General features: G+C 52.1%; 1 protein-coding gene across 1 annotated transcript in view; it reads left to right on the top strand.

Annotated features, from left to right (window-relative positions):
• Mertk (MER proto-oncogene, tyrosine kinase) overlaps positions 1-22,141 on the top strand; it is a 108,734-nt gene that overhangs the window by 32,326 nt on the left and 54,267 nt on the right. The window contains exons 3-5 of the mRNA XM_047523035.1: positions 1,288-1,388; positions 3,362-3,535; positions 19,290-19,376. Of these exons, the coding sequence (XP_047378991.1) occupies positions 1,288-1,388; positions 3,362-3,535; positions 19,290-19,376 (362 nt within the window). The remainder of the gene's footprint in view (positions 1-1,287; positions 1,389-3,361; positions 3,536-19,289; positions 19,377-22,141) is intronic.

Here is a 22,141-nt window from a genome sequence, read left to right as displayed (position 1 = left end):
AGCTCCTTTGTGAATGCAGGAAGATTCAGAGCCGTCTCCCAATCAGTGCATGCCAGCTTGAATGAACTCACTGGTGGTCACTGCAGGCAGGTGGGGTGTGACCATGAACTGAGACCTCCGAATTGTGGGCCAAAATAAACTTCCTCTTCCCCAAGCCGTTCCGTTGGGTATTTTGGTCACCACCATGCAAAGCTGACTGAGACACTTTCTCCAAGGTCACGCTGCAAGCTTTGGCCAGTCTTCAGAGGCCTGGGCCTCCTCTGCCGGTGCCATCTCCCAGTCCACTCTGCCAAGCCCTGGGCCTTGCCTGGGTGCCTGTCTGCCGGGGGGCGTGGAACGCGTGGGGTTGGCACCCTTCTCAGTGCCTCAGTTCCCCTTGGAGCGGCAAAGGCAAGACCCGCCGGTGGTGCAGGATCCTCAGGGACTGCTGGAAGGCAGGGTCACTGCTTGGCCAGTGGTTTTTCGCCCACAACGGGCAGCTGCCACGAGGCACAGGCTCCCTGCCTCTTTCTTCAGCCCTTCCCGTCACCTCGACGTTCAGGGAGTTACCGGGTCAGCGAGCCCTTACTTGGAGATACCAGGCCTGCGGGTTCTCTTCTGTCTCCCGCTGCCCTCTAGGTATTGGGGTATTCGGCTGTGGCCCTAAAGCATGGCAGGCATGGCGGGATCATGGCTTTCCGTGACTCTCCCCCAGGTCCAGGACGCATTCCCCGTGCATCCCAAGATCTCGTGCTGCTACCAGACAGGGAGGAAAAGGAAGATAGCATTCCTATCAGAGGAGGCCGCTTGGCCCTGCTCTGCAGGCGTGCAGCAGGCGAGGCCTTCATGTTGCTGGACACCAGGAACCAGAGGAGGTGCTTTGAACCACAGCAGCTCTGATGTCCCCACCCCCACCCCAGTTCTCACTGATGCCATTTGTTTGTTTGTTTATTTTGGTACCAGGGGTGTCTAACCACTGAGCCACATCCTTAGCTCTTTTTTTTTTCTTTTTTTCCCATGAGAGGGCCTCACTCAGTTGCTGAGGCTGACCCTGAACTTGGCGATCCTCCTGCCTCAGCCTCTGCTTTACTCAGAGGCTGTCAATTTAAATGTCCATGACTTCTGAAAAAGAGCTTTGTAGCAACTTCTGGTAGCATTTAACCAAAGAGCCGGGCACCACGGCCTGGCCCAGCTGACACATAAAATGAACCATCACAGCGTACGGCAGGGAAGTTGAAGAACTTCCTGTTCCTTAATAGAGGCTCAAAAATAATCACTACAAATGTCTGAATGCATTTTTCTTTGCAGTATTACCAGTGTTCAGCGCTCAGACAATGGGTCGTATGTCTGTAAGATGAAAATAAACAACCATGAGATCCTGTCGGACCCCATCTACATCGAGGTACAAGGTAAGGCCAGAGGCCGGGGGCCGTGGCCCAAGAGCTGTTTGTTTTAGGACTTGTATTGAACATTTTGTGTGTAATAGTCTCAAGTTTTGATCCTATATGTCTTGCAAATCCATCAGCAATGAAGTTTTACAAGATCCTCTTTTTAGACTTTAGATCATAGGGGAATTAATTCACTAATTAAAAGTCTGAGCTTTGTACTAGCACTGGAGGAGAAATCAAAAGGGATTGTGAACCTCCTTGTCTGCAGTTGTTTATAATTTTTAAAAAGCTGAGGACAGCCAGGCACAGTGGTGCACACCTGTAATCCCAGCAGCTCGGGAGGCTGAGGCAGGAGGATTGCAAGTTCAAAGCCAGCCTCAGCAACTTAGCAAGGTCCTAAGCAACTTAACAACACCCTTTCTCTAAATGAAAAATAAAAAGGGCTGAGGATGTGGCTCAGTGGTTAAGCACCCCTGGGTTCAGTCCTCAGTACCAAAAAAAAAAACCCCAAAAAACTCTGAGGGCTTTTTCCATTGTCATCAGTCCTCAGAGCTGGCACAGGTACTGCCCCCTGGGCAGGTGGCCCTTTGCCTGCTGCTTGGCATTCTTTCCTGTCTCTCGTGTGCTTTGGTCAAACACAGAGGGTGCTTGGTTTTTGGACTGAGTCAGCAGCTCAGCCTGGACTGCCCTTGGGCTTAGGCCCTCACAGGTTTCCCCGGCACACAGCTTGAAGAAATTCCCTGCCATATTTCACAACATCACACGGGGTTGTCCGACACCAGACAAGGAACAGCCAGAATTGCCTTTGTCCTGGTGAAGAACATTCAGGTCCCCTGTCTTTCCTACTTTCTCCTGAGCCTCCTCATCACAGGCTGTCGAGCAGGCTTTTCAGCCACAAGCTTTGCTACCCATTCCTTTGTGAACCTGAACTTGATACCCACTGGTGCAGCAGGAGGGAGGCCTGCGAGAGGGAGGAGGGACAGAGGAGTGGGGTCGTGTGTGGGAGAGGTGGAGACGGGGAGTGGACGAGGAGGGAGGCCCCTCTGGGACCTCTACCCTGGGTCCGTTCCAGGCTGGACTGTTAGCGCTCCAACTAAAGGCAGGTGGAGCGGGGCGTCTCCTAGATTTGCTGCTAATCTGGGAAAAAAATGTAAAGGACATTTTGCTTGTTAGAATCCCAGAAAAAAAAATCCCCAGGGCAGAAACACATTCAGTTCAAAGTTTTGGAAAATTTTGAAACAGGAAAAAGAATCCTATTTCACAAATGTCACACCTCATTCCTGCTGGAACCAGATCTGTGAGATTCCAGCCCCAAAAGAACACACTTTAAATGCCTTGGGACAGTTAGCTTGATCTGCTAACATTTTGGACCCATGCTCCAAAAAGGTACTGACTGCTTTCTCAGAGATAGTTTCCAAGTTTCCTCGTAGCCCTGAGTGTGGAATCATGGTAGAAGATCGCAGGGTCACAACAACTCTGGACAGGGTTCTGCCCTACACAAATGTCTGGATTTTGCAGAGTGTGTGCTGAAGCCCGAGCCCAGGGCCTAGAGCATGCCCTACTGCTGTCCACTGTCTGGATTTCAGAATCCATTGTCACCCATCTGAAAGTCACACGCACAATAGGCTGGCCTCGACACTCAGGCAGGTGTGTCACGTGGCATCTTTGCTCTGTGTTTGTTTGGTGAGAAGTACTGAAGACCTGCCAACTGGTGCCAGGCATCAGAGCAACACCTGACTTAAGAACTGTCCCTCACCTGGTCAAACCAGTTCTGAGTCCCCGTTTTTAGTTCCTTTGGGGAATTGTCCTAGAAAGCCAGCTAGAGGTGGGCTGGTAAGAATGAACCTCTGTGCTTTCTTATCCAAATTTAGTGAGGCCTCTTCAGCCTCAACGTGGGACGTAGGCCTCCAGTCCCAAGCTGGGGTCAGTGGGCCCCCGCGGGCCCTGCTTCTGATGTGGGTGGTAACATGTTGTGGCCTGAACTCTCTCTGCAGGACTTCCTCACTTCACGAAGCAGCCTGAGAGCGTGAACGTCACCAGGAACACTGCCTTCAACCTCACCTGTCAGGCCGTGGGCCCCCCTGAGCCCGTCAACATTTTCTGGGTTCAAAACAGCAGCCGCATTAATGAACAGCCCGAAAAATCCCCCTCTGTCCTCACGGTGCCTGGTAAGCCCAAGCGCGGACCTCGGGTGTTTGTTCATTTATTTTTTCTGTAATTTATGTATTTATTTGATCTCTGGAGGAGGGGATCAAAAGTCTGGTGACCCTCATGGCTCACCAACGCGGGCAGGGCAGAGGGACGAGGGGTGCAGGTGTGGCAGCCGAGGTTGGGGGACCAGGCGGATGGGAAGGCGGGAGGGACCACAGTGAGGCTCCCGGGCTGGGCTTGGGTGGCCAGGTGCACTGCCCGGGTGCTCCTGTGGCCACGTGGGCGACTTTGAGCCTGGCCAGGCCAGCGCAGGGTCCTGGCTGGCCTCCCTTTGGTCCTGCCGCCCCTGGAGGCATTGCACCTGCAAAGCCACCCAGGTGAGGACCTGGTTGAGGTCAGTAGCAGAGAAAGTGGTCGCCCGCCGCCTGCAGCAGGAAGTTCTGAGTCACGCGGGATGGGGCTGAACTGCCACTCCTTGGTCGGCTTGATTTCCCCACAGATGAGGCGCCTTGGCCTTGTTCCTGCACTCGGGGACAAGGCTCCTCAAAGAGGTGGTCCCCTAGCTCCTGCCCGCCCCTTTCCACAGCGGCGGAAGTTCCGCTCCCTGCTGGGTGGCTGAGGGAGTCCTGGACCTTCGGACACCGGACACTGGCTGGGCTTTCGGACACCTGTCCGTTTTCCTCCCCCTGCTTGAGCCGCCTCCTCCGCGGGGCTGTTCTGTGTATCAGGCGCCCGCTCCCTCCTGGCCCTGCTGCTTCTCCTGCCCTGCCAGATCCTGGCTCAGGGATCCCGCCTGCTGAAGTCGGCCTTGAACTTGAGTCTCCAGCCCCGCCCTCCAGCTGAGCTTCAGGCACCCCCCCCCAACAAGCCCTGCATTTCTGCTTGCTGAGTATGTGGGCGTCTTAAAACGCAACCCCCATGCCCCTGTTCCGCCCCGAATTCCCCTTCTTAGTAAATAGTGTCCCTTTCCTCTTTTGTCCCATTGACACAACATCAGCATTTCTGTGAGCTCTGCTTGCGCAAAACGCTGAATCTGCCTTTTCTCGGGCTCTGCTGCTGGTGCTGTGATCCCTGTCCCCCCAGCTCTTCTGCACTCCTCCCAGCCTGTCCCTACTCCTGTCCTCCCTCCTTAGCAGTAGACCAGGTCAGCCACCTGCTGAAACCCTGCAGTGGATTCCATTGGAGCCCCTCCTGCCTGGCCTGCACCCAGCCCCCTCCCTCTCCCGGCCCATGTCATATTCCTTTCTGCCTCAGGACCTTTGCACTGTCTCCTCTCTGCCTCTGCTGTCCTTCCCTCTGCCCTTCATCCCATGACACAACTTGAGGGACTCCCTTCTTAATTACTCTCCTGACCTTCCATTGACTCATGCTCTCAGATTTTTCCTCTGAAAAGAATCTGAAGAAACTTAAGAAAATAAAGTGCCTTTTTAGGGGACTTAAGAGCAGTCACCCTACAGAAGGCAGAGAGCCTGAAGCCGTCAGGGTCAATGGTCAGCACGTATGTTTGTCTGGTCTCCGGGTCCGTCTTCTTAGAGGCTGTGTGCCCGGGTGCTCAGCAGGACGAGGGCTTGCCTCCACCCTTCACCTCTGCTCCAGGGCCTGAGGCAGGGTCAGGCTGTGGCAGGGCTCAGTGGCTCCTCCGGCAGTGGACGGTCAGCACGGGAATGCCAGCCTATAGGGGTGGCCCCTGGGGCAGTTTTCCAACCCTGACTGCAGAGGAACTTGGGGTTTTCTCTACTTCATCTGAGTTTTCTTAAATTTCTCCAGGCAGTTGATAACTGAGAGAATTCTGTGTTGAAAATCAATTTAAAGTCAGGCTCTCTGCCCGCCGCAGGGTGACTTCTCTGAAGTCCCCTAAAGAGACACTGTACCATCCAGGCAAAGTCAACCTACGGTGCTTTGTGTAGACCACAAGCTGCTGCTTGCTGAGCTCCGGGAAGCATAGGCACCGGGGAACCAGCAGCTCGGGGGAGATGCCTCAGCCGTCGGTGGCGTTTGCCCGTGTCTCCCTGTGCGTTGCTGGTTATTGCTGACAGTGATCTCTTGTGGCACACGTGGGTTTTGTTTATCCATTTGTCGCGAGAGCGTTGTGCGTGTTGGCTTGGTGGAAGCTGTAGCTGTGCGTACTCCTGCGCACGTCTTTTTGGTGACCTGTGTTTTCACTTGTTCTTAGCAAACACCTAGGGACAGAATTGCTAGATCATGGTAGGTGTAAGCTGAACTGAACTTGTGAAGCGACTGTACCGTGTTCCGTTCCCAGCCGTGAGATTCAGTGGCTCCAGCTGTCACAGAGCCAAAGTGACCTGGCTTGTCCATTCTCACCGGGTCTTGCAGTCCCTGGAAAGATTTCAAATGTCTTGTACATAATAGGTGGCATGAGTTTATTAGGAGGGATAGGAAAAAAGGAAACGGGGACACTCCTGAGGGAGAGAGTGGGTCCTCTCAGGGAGGAGAGGGTTGCCCTGGCCCTCTGCCCTCCAGTTTTATTTATTTTTGGTTCTGGGATTGAGCCCAGGGGCACTTAACCACTGAGCCACACCCCAAGTCCGTTTTATTTTTTATTTTGAGACAGGATCTCACTGAATTGCCTTGCTAAGTTGCTGAGGCTGGCTTTGAACTCTGGATCCTCCTGCCTCAGCCTCCCAAGCTGCTGGAATTACAGGCATGCACCACCACATCCAGCTTGACCTCCAGTTTTATTGGGGGGGTCCCAGGGAGGTTTCCAGAGTCCCACTCAGGTCCACCTCTTGTCTTTTGACTGACAGCAGGATTGCCTCAGACTTCCAAGACCGCAGTCCTACCCCTGGAGGGGAGGCTTTCCTATTATGAGACGTGCTCACATCCAGGAGGCGCCGGGCCACCTGGGCCCTGGAGCTTGTTCTTACAGGTGTTATGGTTGGAGGGCTTGGCTTTTAATTGTCCTGACTCCCTGAGTCCTAGAAGCTGGTCTGTATAAAGGTCACAGAGGTGGCCCCCGCAGGGACCTGGTGTCCTTATCAGTTGGGCGGAGCCTGGGGCCTGCATGTCTCCCGCAGACAGCGGGTAATTTGCTGAGGAATGCACCCGGTCCTGCTGACTTAAGCCTGGCAGGGCTGCAGGGCAGTTGCTCTTTCAGAGACAGCACAGTGAGCCAGTCTGTAGACTCATCTCCTCACCTGGACTTCCTGCTGTTCCCTGTCACATCTTTGGTGACCCTGGATATGGTCAGTCATCTTAATCCTAGGCATCCTCGTTGATGTCAAGGTGGTACGTTATTGTGGTTTTAATTTATTTTCCTGACATCTGATTTTAGATGATTTTAGAAAAGATTTATGGTCTTGTGCCCACCAACCCATATATATATATTTATGGCGGGGGGGGGGCAGGGATTGAACACAGGGGCGCTTAATCACTGAGCCACATCCCTAGCCCTTTTTATTTTTTCTTGAGAGACAGGGTCTTGCTAAGTTGTTGAGGCTGGCTTTGAACTCACCATCCTCCCGCCTCAGCCTCCCGAGCCTCTGGGACCACAGGCGTGCTCCTGGCACAACATGATGTTTTCAGATGTGTTATATTGAGTTAATGAAGGCTTCACCTCATACCCTTATCATTTTTTGTGGTAAGCCATCTGTGTTTAGGAGAGATTTCTGAAAGGGTTGAAGGGAGAAGTGGGCATATTTTCAATTCTGATACATTTTATTCTCCCTCCCCAGACCTCGCCCTTCGCACTTCCTAGAGGCGCACACCTCAGGTTCTCGCAACAGTAACGGCCCTTACCTTTTGCAGGTCTGATGACTCTTAGCATGCAGTCGTTCCCCCTTCTCTGAGGTTTTGCTTTCTATGGTTTCTGTTATCCATGGTCAACCAAGGTCCAAAAATACTACATGGAAATTTCCAGAAGCGAGAGAGAGAGAGAGAGAGAGAGAGAGAGAGAGAGAGAGAGAATGAGCGCGAGGTCACTTTCACATAGCTTTTATTGTAGTGCATTGTTGTAATTGTTCCATTTCGCTGTTAGTTACTATTGTTGCTATTACCTGCTGTTAGTTGCTGTTGTGCTATGAGTTGCTGTAGTTCTATCGTTGCTGTTGTCAAGCTCCTCTATGCCTAAGGGCCCTACCTACGGTCAGTATCTATTATGGGAAACAGGGTGTCGGGGTTCAGTGCTACCCATGACTCCAGGCACCCCCTGCAGCTCTGAGCCCTCTCCCCACTGGTGTGGGGCACTTCTGCATCTGATTCACCCCTCCATCTGTTTCCAGGAGCTGGGAGCTTCTTGGAGCAGGAACTGAACTGTTTCTGATCATATCCTCAGGGGCTTGTCCATGGCTTCCGGGAGGGCAGCAATGGCCAGCAGGAGAGCTCCCGGCGGCAGCTCCCTCCCCTCGGGGGCCACCCAGCACCAGGCAGCAGAGGACAGTGGAGGTCCTCACTAGTCTTTCATAGACAGCTGGATTCACCAGCTTTTCTAGAATTTCCAGGGCAGAGACAGCTGTGTCCCAAATGAAGAACTCTTACTGAAACCGCCGAGTTAACATTTGCACCTAGTTTCTAAATGAACGTAGCAGCCCCATTGCCCAAGCACTCTGCCTATTGTGAAGCGGTTGAAGAGCTGGCTGCTGACTTCTCAGCAAGAGTTGGTTTTTTTTTTTTCCCCCAGAAAGGAGACCAGGAGAGGTTGGGGACAGGGGAGGGCAGAAGGGAGGGAGGGAAAGAGGAGGTAACAGGAAAGGAAATTCACCAGATTATGTTATGTGCAAATATAAATATGTCACAAGGAATTCCACTATTTTGTATCATTACGATGCACCCATAAAAACATTTTTTCTTTTTTCTCCTTTTTTTTTTTGGAAAAGAATACTTTTACAAGGATTCAGATTAATGACATCAGAATAGCATGTTAAAAGTGCATTTCCATCCCTTCCATTTTATGACCATTCCCATCACAACACAAAATCTCCTGAGCGGGCAGCTAGCTGTCCACCTTCTCTTTGGCTCCTTGGGGAGGGGATGACCAGCGCTGGGCACCTCTGTTCAGCTGTCCCAGAATCCCACAGAGCTTATCAGATGCCTGTTTGAGCCGGGCATGGTGGCACACGCTGTAATCCCAGCGGCTCTGGAGGCTGAGGCAGGAGGATCGTGAGTTCAAAGCCAGCCTCAACAAGTTAGCAAGGCCCTCAGCAACTCAGTGAGACCCTGTCTCTAAATAAAATACAAAAAAGGCTGGGGATGTGGCTCAGTGATTAAGCCCCCCTTGGTTCAATCCCTGGTATTAAAAACAAAAAATGCCTGTTGGCCAGTGGAGACACGTTGTAACTGGCGCTGTGCCATGAAGGCTTGTTGCCATGGTCACGCAGCCACGGCAGACACCTGAAGGTCTCCAGGTCCTTTCCTCTTTCCTGGCACCAGTCAGTCCCCAAGATCTGCACATTCTTCTCAAATGCCAGCTGTGCCCCTCCCTCCCTCTGCTTCTCCACCACTGTGGCCTTGATTCAGACTTTCCTGGCTCGGCACCAAGACTCGCTGTCACATCCTAACCACGGTCCTGGGTCGCAAGTCCTCGTGCCCCACGCCCCAGCCACCTACACAGTGAGTCACTCTCCGCTGCAGCAGAGGAATTCTTCCCAAATACGCAGCATATCATTTCCCGCTGGACTTCCCAGTACCCGCAGCTTTAAAACCTGGCGTTCCACCTGGTGCCTAAGATCCTCTGAGACCCGGCTTCACCTCTCAGGGTCTCCTGCCTGGCTGCAGAGGGGCCGCTCTTGAGGCCTGTGGCGGAGCCTCGATTGCACTGGGCCCTCTTGCCAGGCCTTCTCCTGTTCTGTGAAATGCATAGAGCGGGAGTTTTATTTTTTTGGTGCCGGAGGGGAACCCAGGGCTTTGTGCTTGCGCGGCAGGTGCTGGACCACTGAGCGCCCCTCCCCCAGCCCTGGGTGTTATTCCACGTGCAGAACCCAAGGGCTTAGCTAAGTCAGGGAGAGCGGAGTGGCACAGGCCGCTGGCCTCAGGACTGCCAGTGCTCAGGGACTCTGTCAAGCCAGCTGCTTGCTGACTGTTCCCAGGCCTTTGAATTCTGTAACACAAAATGTGCAAGAATTGCAGAAAAACAGTTAGATCTATTTTTGATCTCACCCAAGCTTTGGTTGGATGCCTGAACCCCTGCCCTGGGCGCCTGCTGGGGTCTCGGTCAGAGGCCCCTGTCTTGAGCTGCCTTTGCCCCCCACCCGCTGAAGATGCCCACGGGGGCCTGGCCCATCCTGCCACCAATGTCCAGGTGTTCTTGTTCCATCCCTTCTCCTGAGAGCACTCCCCCTGGAGCAAGCTTATTTATTTGTTTTTATCTTTCTCACTTTGTGTGTTTTGTTCTTTGTTCTTTTGAGACACATGTAGCAGTAGAGTGGGTAACGTTGTATCTCTTATCCTAATAAGGATCCCACTCTTGTGGTTGCAAGCTGTGGAGTTTCGCTGTCGTGTATCCACCCCTGAGCACAGGAAAGTGATGTCTGGTTCACGCCGCTGTTTCCTACTCACATCCCCCTCCCTTCCCTTCACCCCCGTAGTCTGATCCAATGACTCGCCACCCCATTGTGTGTTAGCATCTGGCCTTTGGTTGTTTGGGGGTTGGCTTATTTCACTTAGTACGATATTCTCCAGCTCCATCCATTTACTGACAAATACCATGATTTCATTCTGAGTCATATTCCACTGTGTATAGGTACCACATTTTCTCTATCCAGTCGTCTGTTGAAGCCACCTAGGTAGGTTCCGTAGAGCAAGCTTATTTATGAAAAGGAAGGTCATATGCTATTCCTCTCTCCTGCAAGGTTTCCTCCCCTATGTGATGTAAGAGACATCTTTAAGTGACAAGCGCCAAAGAGCTTTGTCTCAAGGACACCATCCTGAGGGAACCCAGCCAAGCCCAGGTTGCTCTCGGTGCTGCTGAGGTCACTCTCTCCAGTTAACAGCAGGACATGGTGGAGAACAGACCAGTTCTTCCCTGGGACTCAGGATGAGCTAGCACGTTCCCATAGAGGTGGCACAAGGGAGCCACTGTGGGCGACAGACAGTTCTCTGGCCAGAAATCTGTACCTGGGATTAGAACTTCCCAGAGGTACTTCCTTCCCCTCCCCCAGTCGAGCAAAACAAACATGGGAAGATCTCCTGAGGTGTGCGTGCCCGTGACTAACCCAGGGAGATCTAAAGTGGGCACGTCAGTAGAACGAATACGGGGAGATCTCCTAAGGTCTGCATGTCAGTTAACTAACCCGGGGAGATCTCTTAAGGTCTGCATGTCAGTTAACTAACACGGGGGGATCTCCTAAGGTCTGCATGTCAGTTAACTAACCCGGGGAGATCTCTTAAGGTCTGCATGTCAGTTAAGTAACAGGGGGAGATCTCCTAAGGTCTGCACGTCAGTTAACTAACATGGGGGGATCTCCTAAGGTCTGCTTGTCAGTTAACTAACCCGGGGAGATCTCTTAAGGTCTGCATGTCAGTTAAGTAACAGGGGGAGATCTCCTAAGGTCTGCACGTCAGTTAACTAACACGGGGGGATCTCCTAAGGTCTGCATGTCAGTTAACTAACCCGGGGAGATCTCTTAAGGTCTGCATGTCAGTTAAGTAACAGGGGGAGATCTCCTAAGGTCTGCACGTCAGTTAACTAATACGGGGGGATCTCCTAAGGTCTGCATGTCAGTTAACTAACCCGGGGAGATCTCTTAAGGTCTGCATGTCAGTTAAGTAACAGGGGGAGATCTCCTAAGGTCTGCACGTCAGTTAACTAACACGGGGGGATCTCCTAAGGTCTGCTTGTCAGTTAACTAACCCGGGGAGATCTCTTAAGGTCTGCATGTCAGTTAAGTAACAGGGGGAGATCTCCTAAGGTCTGCACATCAGTTAACTAATATGGGGGGATCTCCTAAGGTCTGCATGTCAGTTAACTAACCCAGGGAGATCTCCTAAAGTGGGCACGTCAGTAGAACGAATACGGGGAGATCTCCTAAGGTCTGCATGTCAGTTAACTAACACGGGGGGATCTCCTAAGGTCTGCATGTCAGTTAACTAACATGGGGGGATCTCTTAAGGTCTGCACGTCAGTTAACTAACATGGGGGGATCTCTTAAGGTCTGCATGTCAGTTAACTAACCCGGGGAGATCTCCTAAGGTCTGCATGTCAGTTAACTAACCCAGGGGGATCTCTTAAGGTCTGCACGTCAGTTAACTAACCCAAGGAGATCTCCTGAGGTCTGCATGTCAGTTAACTAACCCAGGGAGATCTCCTAAGGTCTGCATGTCAGTTAACTAACCCGGGGAGATCTCCTGAGGTCTGCATGTCAGTGGACAGCATTGTGCCCGAGTCTTTCCTGGTCTCGATCTTTGTGCAAGAAGGATGTGAGACCTTGTCACGGGGGCAGGGACTGGGTGAAGGGTACTCAGGGGATTCTGCTATTTTTGCAACTTCCTGTGAATCTGAAATACGTTCAAACTAAAAAGTTGTTTCGTTTTTCCCCTAAAGAAGCACTTGGGGGCTTCTCAGGGGTAGAAGTGCTTGCCTAGCATGTTCCAGGGCCTGACTTGGATCAGCACCTCGAAAACAAACAGAAATACCCACCACCAAAAATAAGTGAATAAGTGGCTTCAGTTTATCTCATGATGGGTGACAGTGGAGCATGTCACGGCGTGTGGTGCTTCAGATCTCTGGCCGGGGCATGTCGACTGGCGCCACCCTGCACTGTGGGCCGCGGGCTGCCACTCATCTTCTTCCTGTAGGTCAGGGACAGCAGTGGCCACTTAATCATGTCCATGAGGACTCAGGGAGATGACTGTAAAGCCCTGACCCAGGGGCAGCCTGCAGGAATGACCGCGGGCTGGGACTGGGGCTCCGTGGCATAGCACTTGCCTGGCATGTGCAAGGCCCTGGGCTCCATCCCAGGTACTGAGGAGGAAAATAAAGGAGCCGTGCGGTGGCACATGCCTGTGGTCCCAGCAGCTCGGGAGGCCGAGGCAGGAGGAGTATGAGTTCAAAGCCAGCCTCAGCAATTTAGTGAGGCCCTAAGCAACTCAGCAAGACCCTGTCTCTAAATAAAAAATAAAAAGGGCTGGGGATGGGGCCTAGTGGTTAAGTGCCCCTGGATTCCATCCCCAGTACAGAAAAAAGAAATAAGTAAAACAAGGGATGACTGGCCCGCTTCCCGTTTCAGCTTTTCAGGGTATGGTCCATACAGGAGTTACTGACGGTCCGTTTCCAGTGGCCTTTTCCTTCACAGTGACGGACTTGTGCTGCTCTTACGGGTTTTTATTTGGTAGAACACTCGTTTTATATTTAAATCCACATCTAGAAGATGCTAAGCTAGTTTTGTTTTCATTAGTTGGATATAGCTATTTAATATGCATTGTAATAATAGTTAACAGTTACGATAACTAGAATTTGTGCGAATGGGCCCATCAGTCTCACCACGGTGCTTTCTGTGAAGATTTACTCTGAATCTCACAATCTCACAGCGAGCTACAATGTAGTTAGGGTTTTGTTTTGTTTTGTTTTTTTGGTACCTGGGATTTGAACTCAGGGGCACTCAACCACTGAGCCCATCTCCAGCCCTATTTTGTATTTTATTTAGAGACAGAGTCTCACTGAATTGCTTTGCACCTTGTTTTTGCTGAGGCTGGCTTCAAACTGGGGATCCTCCTGCCTCAGCCTCCCAAGCCACTGGGATCACAGGTGTGCGCCACTGTGCCTGTCTAGTTAGGCATTTTTAATATCCATTTTATAATCAGGAAAAAAAAATGGAGCCATTCAGAGACCTGCTGCTTAACATCTGTTCTGTGAAGTTCCTGGAGAGGTCCTAGTAAAACACAAGTCAGATCATGTCAGCCCTCTGCTCAAAGCTCCAGGTTTCCCACCCCAGTCTGAGAAAAAAATGAAGGCCTCTCCTACTTATTTCCTTTGCTAGGAGCCTCCTAGCCCACCCCCCAAGTTTCCTCACCCCAGGTCTTTCCCCAGAGTTCATGTCTCAAGAGCCACCTCTAGCCCTCCCCCATCTATAGTCACAGCCTGCTTTCCCACCCACCGGACCCTCTGATCTTCTTCTCCATAGTACTTACCACCTTCTGGCACAGCATGCAACTGACTTATTGAGGTTATTATTTATTGTCTGTTTTCTTCCATGAAAATGTGAGTTCTGTAAGATCAGGGACCCTTGTTTCATTCATGGATATCCTAAGCTTCTGGAGAAACGGTGGATCGTGAGCTCTCCACAAGCCCTGACTGAGTGGTGAGTGCAGGACGGGTAGAGTTCCGGGGTGCCGAGCCACGTAGCTCCCTAGTGTCCTCTTCCATTTGCTGCTTCCTTTGGTGGAAAGATGGAGATCAGAAAACAAACATGAAGGAGGAGACTCGTCCCGTAGTTATTTTACAGCGTTGCTTAATCCCCAGAGACTCGCCTGTCTTCCTAGGAGCTGCTTCCTCAGCACTTCCCTGTCCTTCCCTCGAGGGACACCCTGTCTACTGAGTGTTCCTTAAACACATCTTTCCATCTGTGTCACCAGCCATCTTTTTCCAAACCATCAGAGGACCAAACCAGGGGGCATGAGTCTTGATCCTGGAGTTGGGCCAGGAGGACCGTGTCCCTGGGGGGTGACCAGAGCGGAGCACTGGCTCAGGCACGCCCTGGGGACTCCGAGGCCTGGGCGTTCAGGAGGAGTGGAGGGAGGGTGGGGACTTCAGAGACTCAGCAGGGTGGGTGACTTTCTCCCTGGAGGACCATGGGGTTTGGTGATAAGACAAGCAGGTCTATTCCAGTCTGGTGGTGACCGTCCATCCACAGAGGGGAGCAGGCCAGTGAGACGGGGCCTCTTCCTGGTGCACACTCATGCTGGTTTGTCCAGACTGACCAGTGAGGCTCGGGTTGGGGGCTTGTGTCATTAAACCCAAAAGTCTAAGTAAAACAATTGAGCGGGATGGGCCACAGCTCAGCGGTCCAGTGCCAGAGTCCAGTCCCCCCACCCCCAAACAGGGGTCTGTGTCGGGCTTCAGGGTGCGTCCAGTGTGGGGGGGGTGCCTTGGTCTGGACAGGTTCTGCGTCTCTCTGGCTCCTCACAGCCTGTCCTCGGGTGTGGCTGTCAACACCCGCTGCAGGTGTTGGCCCTTCTGAGCCGGGTGGGTGTCAGGGCGCTCACCCCCTATCATTTTTCTGACCTTGTGGACACTTCGCAAAGAAGCAGAGAAACAAAATGCCTTCCCGCCTGACCTCAAATCGTGACCCCTGGTCACCAGTTTCCCCTTTGGCGTTGGCCAGTGTCCCAGGCCCCGGGGGCGGGGTGCGCCCCATCACCCTCTTCCAGGATGGGCAGCTGCTGATGATCTCCCGCCACCCGCTCCTGACCACTGTGGAGTTTGTTCTTCATACTCAAGTGTTTCCCCAGAGTTTTGATAAGAATAATCGAAGGCGAGTGACCTGCAGGTATTTCCTCCAGAACTTAAAAATGGAGGAGCGAGTCCCGGGGTCCTCTGAGCGAGTCCCCGTGCCTCCCAGACAGAAGCCGAGCTGGCAAGTTCGTGGGCGGTGAGCTGGGCATCTCCTCTGGGAGCTCAGGACCTGGAAGGTCAGAAGTGACGCTTGGCAAGACACCCAGCGTCAGAGGCCTGGCTGTGACCAGAGGGGCAGTGGTGACCCCCGTGGACGCTCAGAGGGAGCACGTGTCTGCTCTCATGCTGCATCTGCCTCCTTTCCTGAGATCAGTGCCTGGCCAGTGCCGAGTCCAGATGCCACTCCAGGGCTCTTGCCACCTTCCTGCCCTTTCTCCTCTCCCTCCCCTCTTTGGGGTCACTGTGGAGTGTCAGTTCTCTAATGCTTGGGTCTCGAGACCCCTGCGCAGTCTTAAAATCCCTGAAAACCCAGCCCACTGTGGTGGTACACCCTGGAATCCCAGGGGTTCCGGAGGCTGCGGCAGGAGGATGGCAAGTTCCAGGCCAGCCTCAGCAACTTGGCAAAGCCCTTCTAAGCAACTTAGCAAGACCTTGTCTCAAAATTTAAAAAAAAAAAATTTTTTTTTAAGGTGCTGGGGATGTGGCTAGTGATTAAGTGCCCTTGGGTTAAATCTCCAGTACAAAAGAAAAGAAGTCATTGAGAACCCAACAGCTTATGTTTCTGTGAGCTTCATCTACTATAGTTACTGAATTCGAAATCAAAATGGAAAAATCTTAGAACACAAGGACACACAAGCACATATTTCTTTTGGCTAATGGAGTTATGATGTCATCACACAACATACAGCCTCTGGAAGATTCTTCTGGAAGATTCCATCTTACATTCCTGAGACAATGAGAGTGAAAAGAACCAACGACATATTATTATCATGAAAATGCTTTTTACTCTGGACCACAGCCTGAGAATGGGTGCCCTGGCCCATTGTCTGGGAGTTAAGACATTCCTGGACCAAAAGTCCAGCTGTTACCCAGCAAGGAAGTCACCTTCCAATGGAGTTGTCATTTTTAAGTTTAGAAATTACTTATATTGTTTCAAGCAGTTGTATCCTAATAATAAGTAGAATCCATGCAGAAGAAAAAGATTTCTTCCAATTTCAGTGTATTTTTTATGTCAAGACGCGTCATAGGGTTATTGATCAAACTTTCAAACACACACGTGTGCTATCAGGATAAAATTCTCAGGGAGAAGTGGAAGCTCGATGATGAAGCTGAGCACAATGGTGCATGCCTGTAATCTTGGCAGCTTGGGAGGCTAAGGCAGGAGGATCGCAACTTTGAGGCCAGCCTCAGTAACTCAGTTCGGCCTTAAGCAACTTAGCGAGACCCTGTCTCAAAATGAAAAAATAGAAAAAAGGGCTGGGGATGTAGCTCGGTGGTAGAGCACCCCTGGGTTCAACCCCCAGTACCACAAAAATAAAAGAAAAACTGACTGCAGGAAGAGTGTTTTCAGTGGGCTGCGTTAGTGTCAAGATGTCCAAGTGGGGCTGGGTGGGGTGGGTGGTAGGGGGCGTGCTCAGCATATTCAGGGACCAGAGTTCGGTCCCTGGCACACACACAAAAGATACTCAAGGTCCTCAAATTACATTTCTTGTAACCGCTTAAATCATGAACATTTTCAGAATATAAACCTCAGAGTCCGAGAGGCAACATTCATTCTTCATGGTTCTTTTTTGGTTTGGGGAATTGAACCCAGGGGTGCTTCACCACTGAGCCACAACCTCAGCCCTTTTTATTGTGTATTTTGAGACAGGGTCTTGCTAAGTTGCTTGAGGTCAAACTGAGTTACTGAGGCTGGCCTCAAAGTTGTGATCCTCCTGCTTCAGCCTCCCTGGTCACTGGAATTGCAGGCATGTACCCCCACATCTGAATCTTTCCATACTTTTTAAAATTGGTGCGCTGTAGTTGTGGATATGAGGGATTCGTGCTTACATAGTCGTACATCCCACAGCGTAACAACGTCATTTGGCTGATACCCGTCCCCAGCACCTCCCCGTCCCTGCTCCTGGCCCCTCCTCTGCTGCCCTCCCTGTGGTTTCATGAGACCCCCCACCCCACACACCTTCCTTTTCCTTCTCCTCTCTGCTTTCCGCAGATGAGAGAACACGAACGACCCTGGGCCTCTGGCTTGGCTCCTTCCACACACCGCCATGACCTCTAGTTCCATCCAGTCCTCCAAATGACATGATTCCATTCTTCTTTAGGGCTGAATAAAACTCCAGTGTGTACGCACACCACATTTTCTTTACCCGTGACTCTTCTGTGTGCCAGAGATCAAGAAGTTTTCAGGACCGACCACAAGAGTGTGCATAGCTGTCTTTTAAAAACATAACCCCTCAAATTTTAGAAAAGTTTTAGATTTACTGAAAAGCCGGGGAGATAGTCCGAGGAACCCGGGTCAGTGCCACCGTCACCTCTCTGTCCCGGGCGCTGCCATCAGTGTGGGACATTTGTTGGAACTGACAGGCCATTCCTGACCCGTCCCTAGTGACTGGGGCTGAGAGTCCTTGGTCACTACCTGCTGTCCTTTTCTTGCCCCAGGAAGTCATTCAGGGCCCACGTTCCGCTCCCCCCTCGGCCTTTGGTTCCCAGGCTTGCTGGCCGGGTGTTCTGCGGCTGTGGCACTTGACCCGTGCCCTGTCGGTGACTTTCCTCAGGAGCACATGGGCTCTCTGCCTCCAGAGGAGGCCCGGGGGAGGTGCCCAGGCTACTCTCTGGCCTCGGACACGGCTCCTGCCCTCTCAGGCTCTGCATGTCCCTCCTTCCCTTCCCCGAGGTCCCCTTTGGAGGCAAGTCGCCGTGGGCAGCTTGAGGCTCCCTGAGGAGCAGTGTTCACACGAACTGCCGGAATCTTCTTTGGAGTTGGGTCTGCCCTCCCGTCCTTCCTCGATCATTGGTATCAGTCTGGCCCCGGGGATGTCGATTTTATACTTGGGGTTATAATTCAAAGCTACCTTATTTTCTTGCTCAAATTGTTCTGGTTTTGGCGGTTGGAAACTCCTTCAGGAAGCTGGCTATAGTGGCACATGCCCGTCATCCCAGCAGCTCGGGAGGCTAAGGCAGGAGGATTGCAAGTTTGAGGCCAGTCTCAGCAACGTAGTGAGGCCCTGAGTAACTTAGTGAGAACCTGTCTCAAAATAGAAAACAAATTAAAAAGGGCTGGGGCTGGGGCTCAGTGGCAGAGCACCTCTGGGTTCTATCCCCAGTACCAAAATAAACAACAAATAAATAAATACATTTTAGAAAGCACTCTTTCCGTTGGCTCATCTCTTGGACACGCCCGTGGCCGTGTTTGTGTGTCACATGCCTAGTCTGTCTTGTTTCTCCCTGGCTCCTGCCCCTTCCGAGAGCCAGCCCCAACTCCAAGCAGCCCTGGTTCCTTTTACCCGGGATGGTATTAGAAGCCAAGGTCTGGGGAACCTTTCTGTGGTAAAATCAATAAATCAGTGTTTCAGTTTTTCAGATGCCTCACCTCCGGAGTGACGGCCTCTGCCCCTTTAGCCTCCCTTCAGGCATAGCCCCCGAGTTCATTTAGCGAGTCCTTGGGAACCGATCAGTCTTGACCAGGAGCAAAGGCTGCCTCACAGCAAGTCATCTGAAGTGCCAAACCCTGCGGCTCTCATCCTGCTGCGTCTGGTCTTCTGAAATGTCCCCAGCGTAGTGACCCAGGCCATGCAGCGGAAGGGGCTGACCCCGCCTCGGAACCCACTCTGCTCAGTGCTGGGACAGCGGTCTCACCTCGCCTCGCGGTACTTTGGAAGTCGAAACGTTGGTAACCATCTGTTAGGGTGACTGCGCAAATATCCACAAGAGAGCCGGCTCTGAGGCCAGCTGCCCTCTGCAAGCGCAGCAGCCTGCAGGAGAAACTTCTAGGCTGCGTAGTCTTGTACAGTGGAGTAGCTGAAAGATAACCGGTCTGGCCCTGTGGCCGTTACTCGACGTCCTTGCTGTGGTTTTGGTAATTGGGACTCTTTTGGGCTGGGCCTAGCCGGAAGGTTATGCCTGGGTGTGCAGGTGCTGTTTTTCAAAATGGAGTTACTTTGGCCTAAGGACCTAACCCTGATGTCTCACCAGTCAGGACCCGGAGGAATGAAGGAGCTTCCTTTGGGGTCCCGGGCTGCCCCGCTCTGGGTACCTGGGGATTTCCTGTATCCCAGGTTTGGTTTTCTGCATCTGCAGACCTTTTCAATTAACTCTGTGCTTTGGACTTGAAGCGGCGAACCAAGAGCAGGAAGAACGCTGAGCCGCCGGATTCTGGTAGGAGCGTTGAGGTTCCCGGCTGCCGGCCTCACCCATGCCTCCCTCTGCAGGTCTGACGGAGATGGCGGTCTTCAGTTGCGAGGCCCACAACGACAAGGGGCTGACTGTGTCCGAGGGCGTGCAGGTCAACATCAAAGGTGAGCAGCAGGGCCAGGGCCCTGGCGTGCCACGGGGCTGGGGCACCCAGGGTGGGCTCCTGCAGCGCCTGCTGGGCTCCAGAGCTGGTTCTCCCACTGACTTTACAGCCTTGGACAAGCCACTCACCTTTGTGGCTTCAGCACTCTGCTCTGAAGAATGGGAATGATTACGGAACCTACGTATTATCCAGACTTAGTGACCTAGTGCAAATAAAGTGCTCACCCAGTACCTGGCACAGCTGGGTGCTATGGGACATGAGTCTCATTCCAGCAGCTCAGGAGGCTGAGACAGGAGGATCGCAAATTCAAGGTCAGCCTCAGCAACTTAGCAAGGCCCTAAGCAACTTAGCGAGACCCTGTCTCAAAATAAAATATAAAAGGGCTGGGGATGTGGCTCAGTGTTAAGTGCCCCTGGGTTCAATCCCTGGCACCAAATGATAATAAAAATAATAATACCAGGAATAATAATAATAATAATAATGCCAGGCACATAAGTATTTGATAAACTTGTGGTCCTGCTTAATGCAAGAAGGAAATAAGTTGACATGTTCACCTCTGAGCATAGTGGCTCTCCTTCCACCTCCATCCTGGGCTTGTCCCACCCTCGAAGAGTCCTGGAGGAGGTCGATCCCGGGAGTGGGCTCCATCCTTCCTGAGCCACCTGGACCTAACACAAGTGTCCCCACTTAGAGGGAGGACCTGACTTAGAGGGAGGAGCTGGAGGGGAGAGCAGGTCACAGTCTGCCCTCTGTGGATCAGTGCTCCTGCTCCTGCTCCTCCTGATCCTCCTCCTGCTCCTGCTCCTCTTCTGCTCCTCCTCCTCCTCCTGCCACTCCTCCTCGTGCTCCTCCTCTACCTCCTCCTCCTCCTGCTCCTGCTCCTCTTCTGCTCCTCCTCCTCCTCCTGCTGTTCCTGCTCCTCCTCCTGCCCCTCCTCCTTCTGCTCCTCCTCTACCTCCTCCTGCTTCTCCTCCTCCTCCTGCTCCTGCTGCTCCTGCTCCTCCTGCTTCTCCCCCTGCTCCTCTTCTGCTCCTCCTCCTGCTCCTTCTGCCCCTCCTCCTCCTGCTCCTCCTCCACCTCCTCCTCCTCCTCCTCCTGCTCTTTCTGCTCCTGCTCCTCTTCTGCTCCTCCTCCTGCTCCTGCTCCTCCTCCTGCTCCTCCTCCTCCTGCTCCTCATCCTGCCCCTCCTCCTTCTGCTCCTCCTCCACCTCCTACTCCTCCTGCTCCTGCTGCTGCTCCTGCTCCTCCTGCTCCTCCTCCTGCTCCTCTTCTGCTCCTCCTCCTGCTCTTCCTCCTGCTCCTCCTGCTCCTCCTGCTCCTCCTCCTGCCCCTCCTCCTCCTGCTCCTGCTCCTGCTGCTCCTGCTCCTCCTGCTCCTCCTCCTGCTCCTCTTCTGCTCCTCCTCCTGCTCCTGCTCCTCCTCCTGCTGCTCCTGCTCCTCCTGCTCCTCCTCCTGCTCCTCTTCTGCTCCTCCTCCTCCTCCTGCTCCTCTTCCTCCTGCCCCTCCTCCTCCTGCTCTTGCTCCTCCTGCTCCTCCTGCTTCTGTTCCTCCTCCTGATCCTCCTCATCCTTTGCCTCCCTCCTCCTTAGAACCCAAGGGCTTGGTAACCCAAGGTGTTGAAACCCAAAACCAAAGGAAAGGAGCCCTGAAGCCCTGAAGCTGACTGCTCAGCCTCTCTCTCCTCTTCCTCCCTGGTAGGCATTCAGGCACCTTATGCTTTACCATGTGATCATCATGTGGATATGTGTTTTATATTATGATAATATTGTATATTATATTATATATTATTACACATCATATACATTCTATGTAACGTTATAAATATATAACATGAAATGATATATAGGTTACCATAAGTTTTACTAATTTTTAATGTAAAACTGCTATATAACCTGTTATTAATTACATTAAACATTATTGATATATAATATATAAATTACATAAAATGTATAACATATTCCATGTTACATGGTCTCTATTATGTATTGAATAATTGCATATTCCATAGTTTGGATATATCGGATATATTGGAGAGGTGACGTGGGGACCGTGTTCCTTCCACCCTGTCCTCAGGGAAACGATGCAGGAAGGCAGCAGCGTGTTTGAGCAGGTGCCCCTCAGGAGGTGGGCACACAGGGAGGGTGCAAAGCTGCCACAGAAGCTGTCCCCCCTTGACTGACCTCAGTTTCTGCAAGTCATCTGACGAAGGCTGCGAAAGGGCATTTGCTAAAAGTTCACTGGAAGTTTAAAAAATGAGCAAACCAGAAGTGATGGCTGGAGGAAGAGTTCAACTTCCTTTTTCACAAACCCCACTAATACAGTTTCAAAAGATATGTTGGGAATTCCAGAAATCTGTGAGTGGGTGTGAATTTGTAAAGCATCTTGTTTCCCAAACTTGTGTTTTTGGCTTTCATTTATTTTAACATTTATGTCAGAGCAACCAAGACCCCTTCTTCTAAATTGTTATTGCTCTGAAGCCGGACACAGTGCTATGTGCCTGTCGTTCTAGCTCTTGGGAGGCTGAGGCAGGAGGATTGCAAGTTCAAGGCCAGCCTCAGCAACTTAGTGAGATCCTGCCTCAAAAAAATAAAGCCCCCCTGGGTTCAGCGCCCAGCACCCTCCCAAAGTGTTGTTGCTGTGATGTACGAGGTCAGACTTTGATCTGGAGAAGGTGGGTCCTTTAGGGCAGATCCACAGATGATCTTGGGAAGTGAGTCCCACAACAGGCAGATGGTTCCCCCTCCACCGGGCCCAGCCCACCCTCCT

Source organism: Sciurus carolinensis, chromosome 13 (assembly GCF_902686445.1).
Source record: "Sciurus carolinensis chromosome 13, mSciCar1.2, whole genome shotgun sequence".
NCBI classification, from domain to species: domain Eukaryota; kingdom Metazoa; phylum Chordata; class Mammalia; order Rodentia; family Sciuridae; genus Sciurus; species Sciurus carolinensis.
This window is presented reverse-complemented; position numbering and strand designations above follow the sequence as displayed.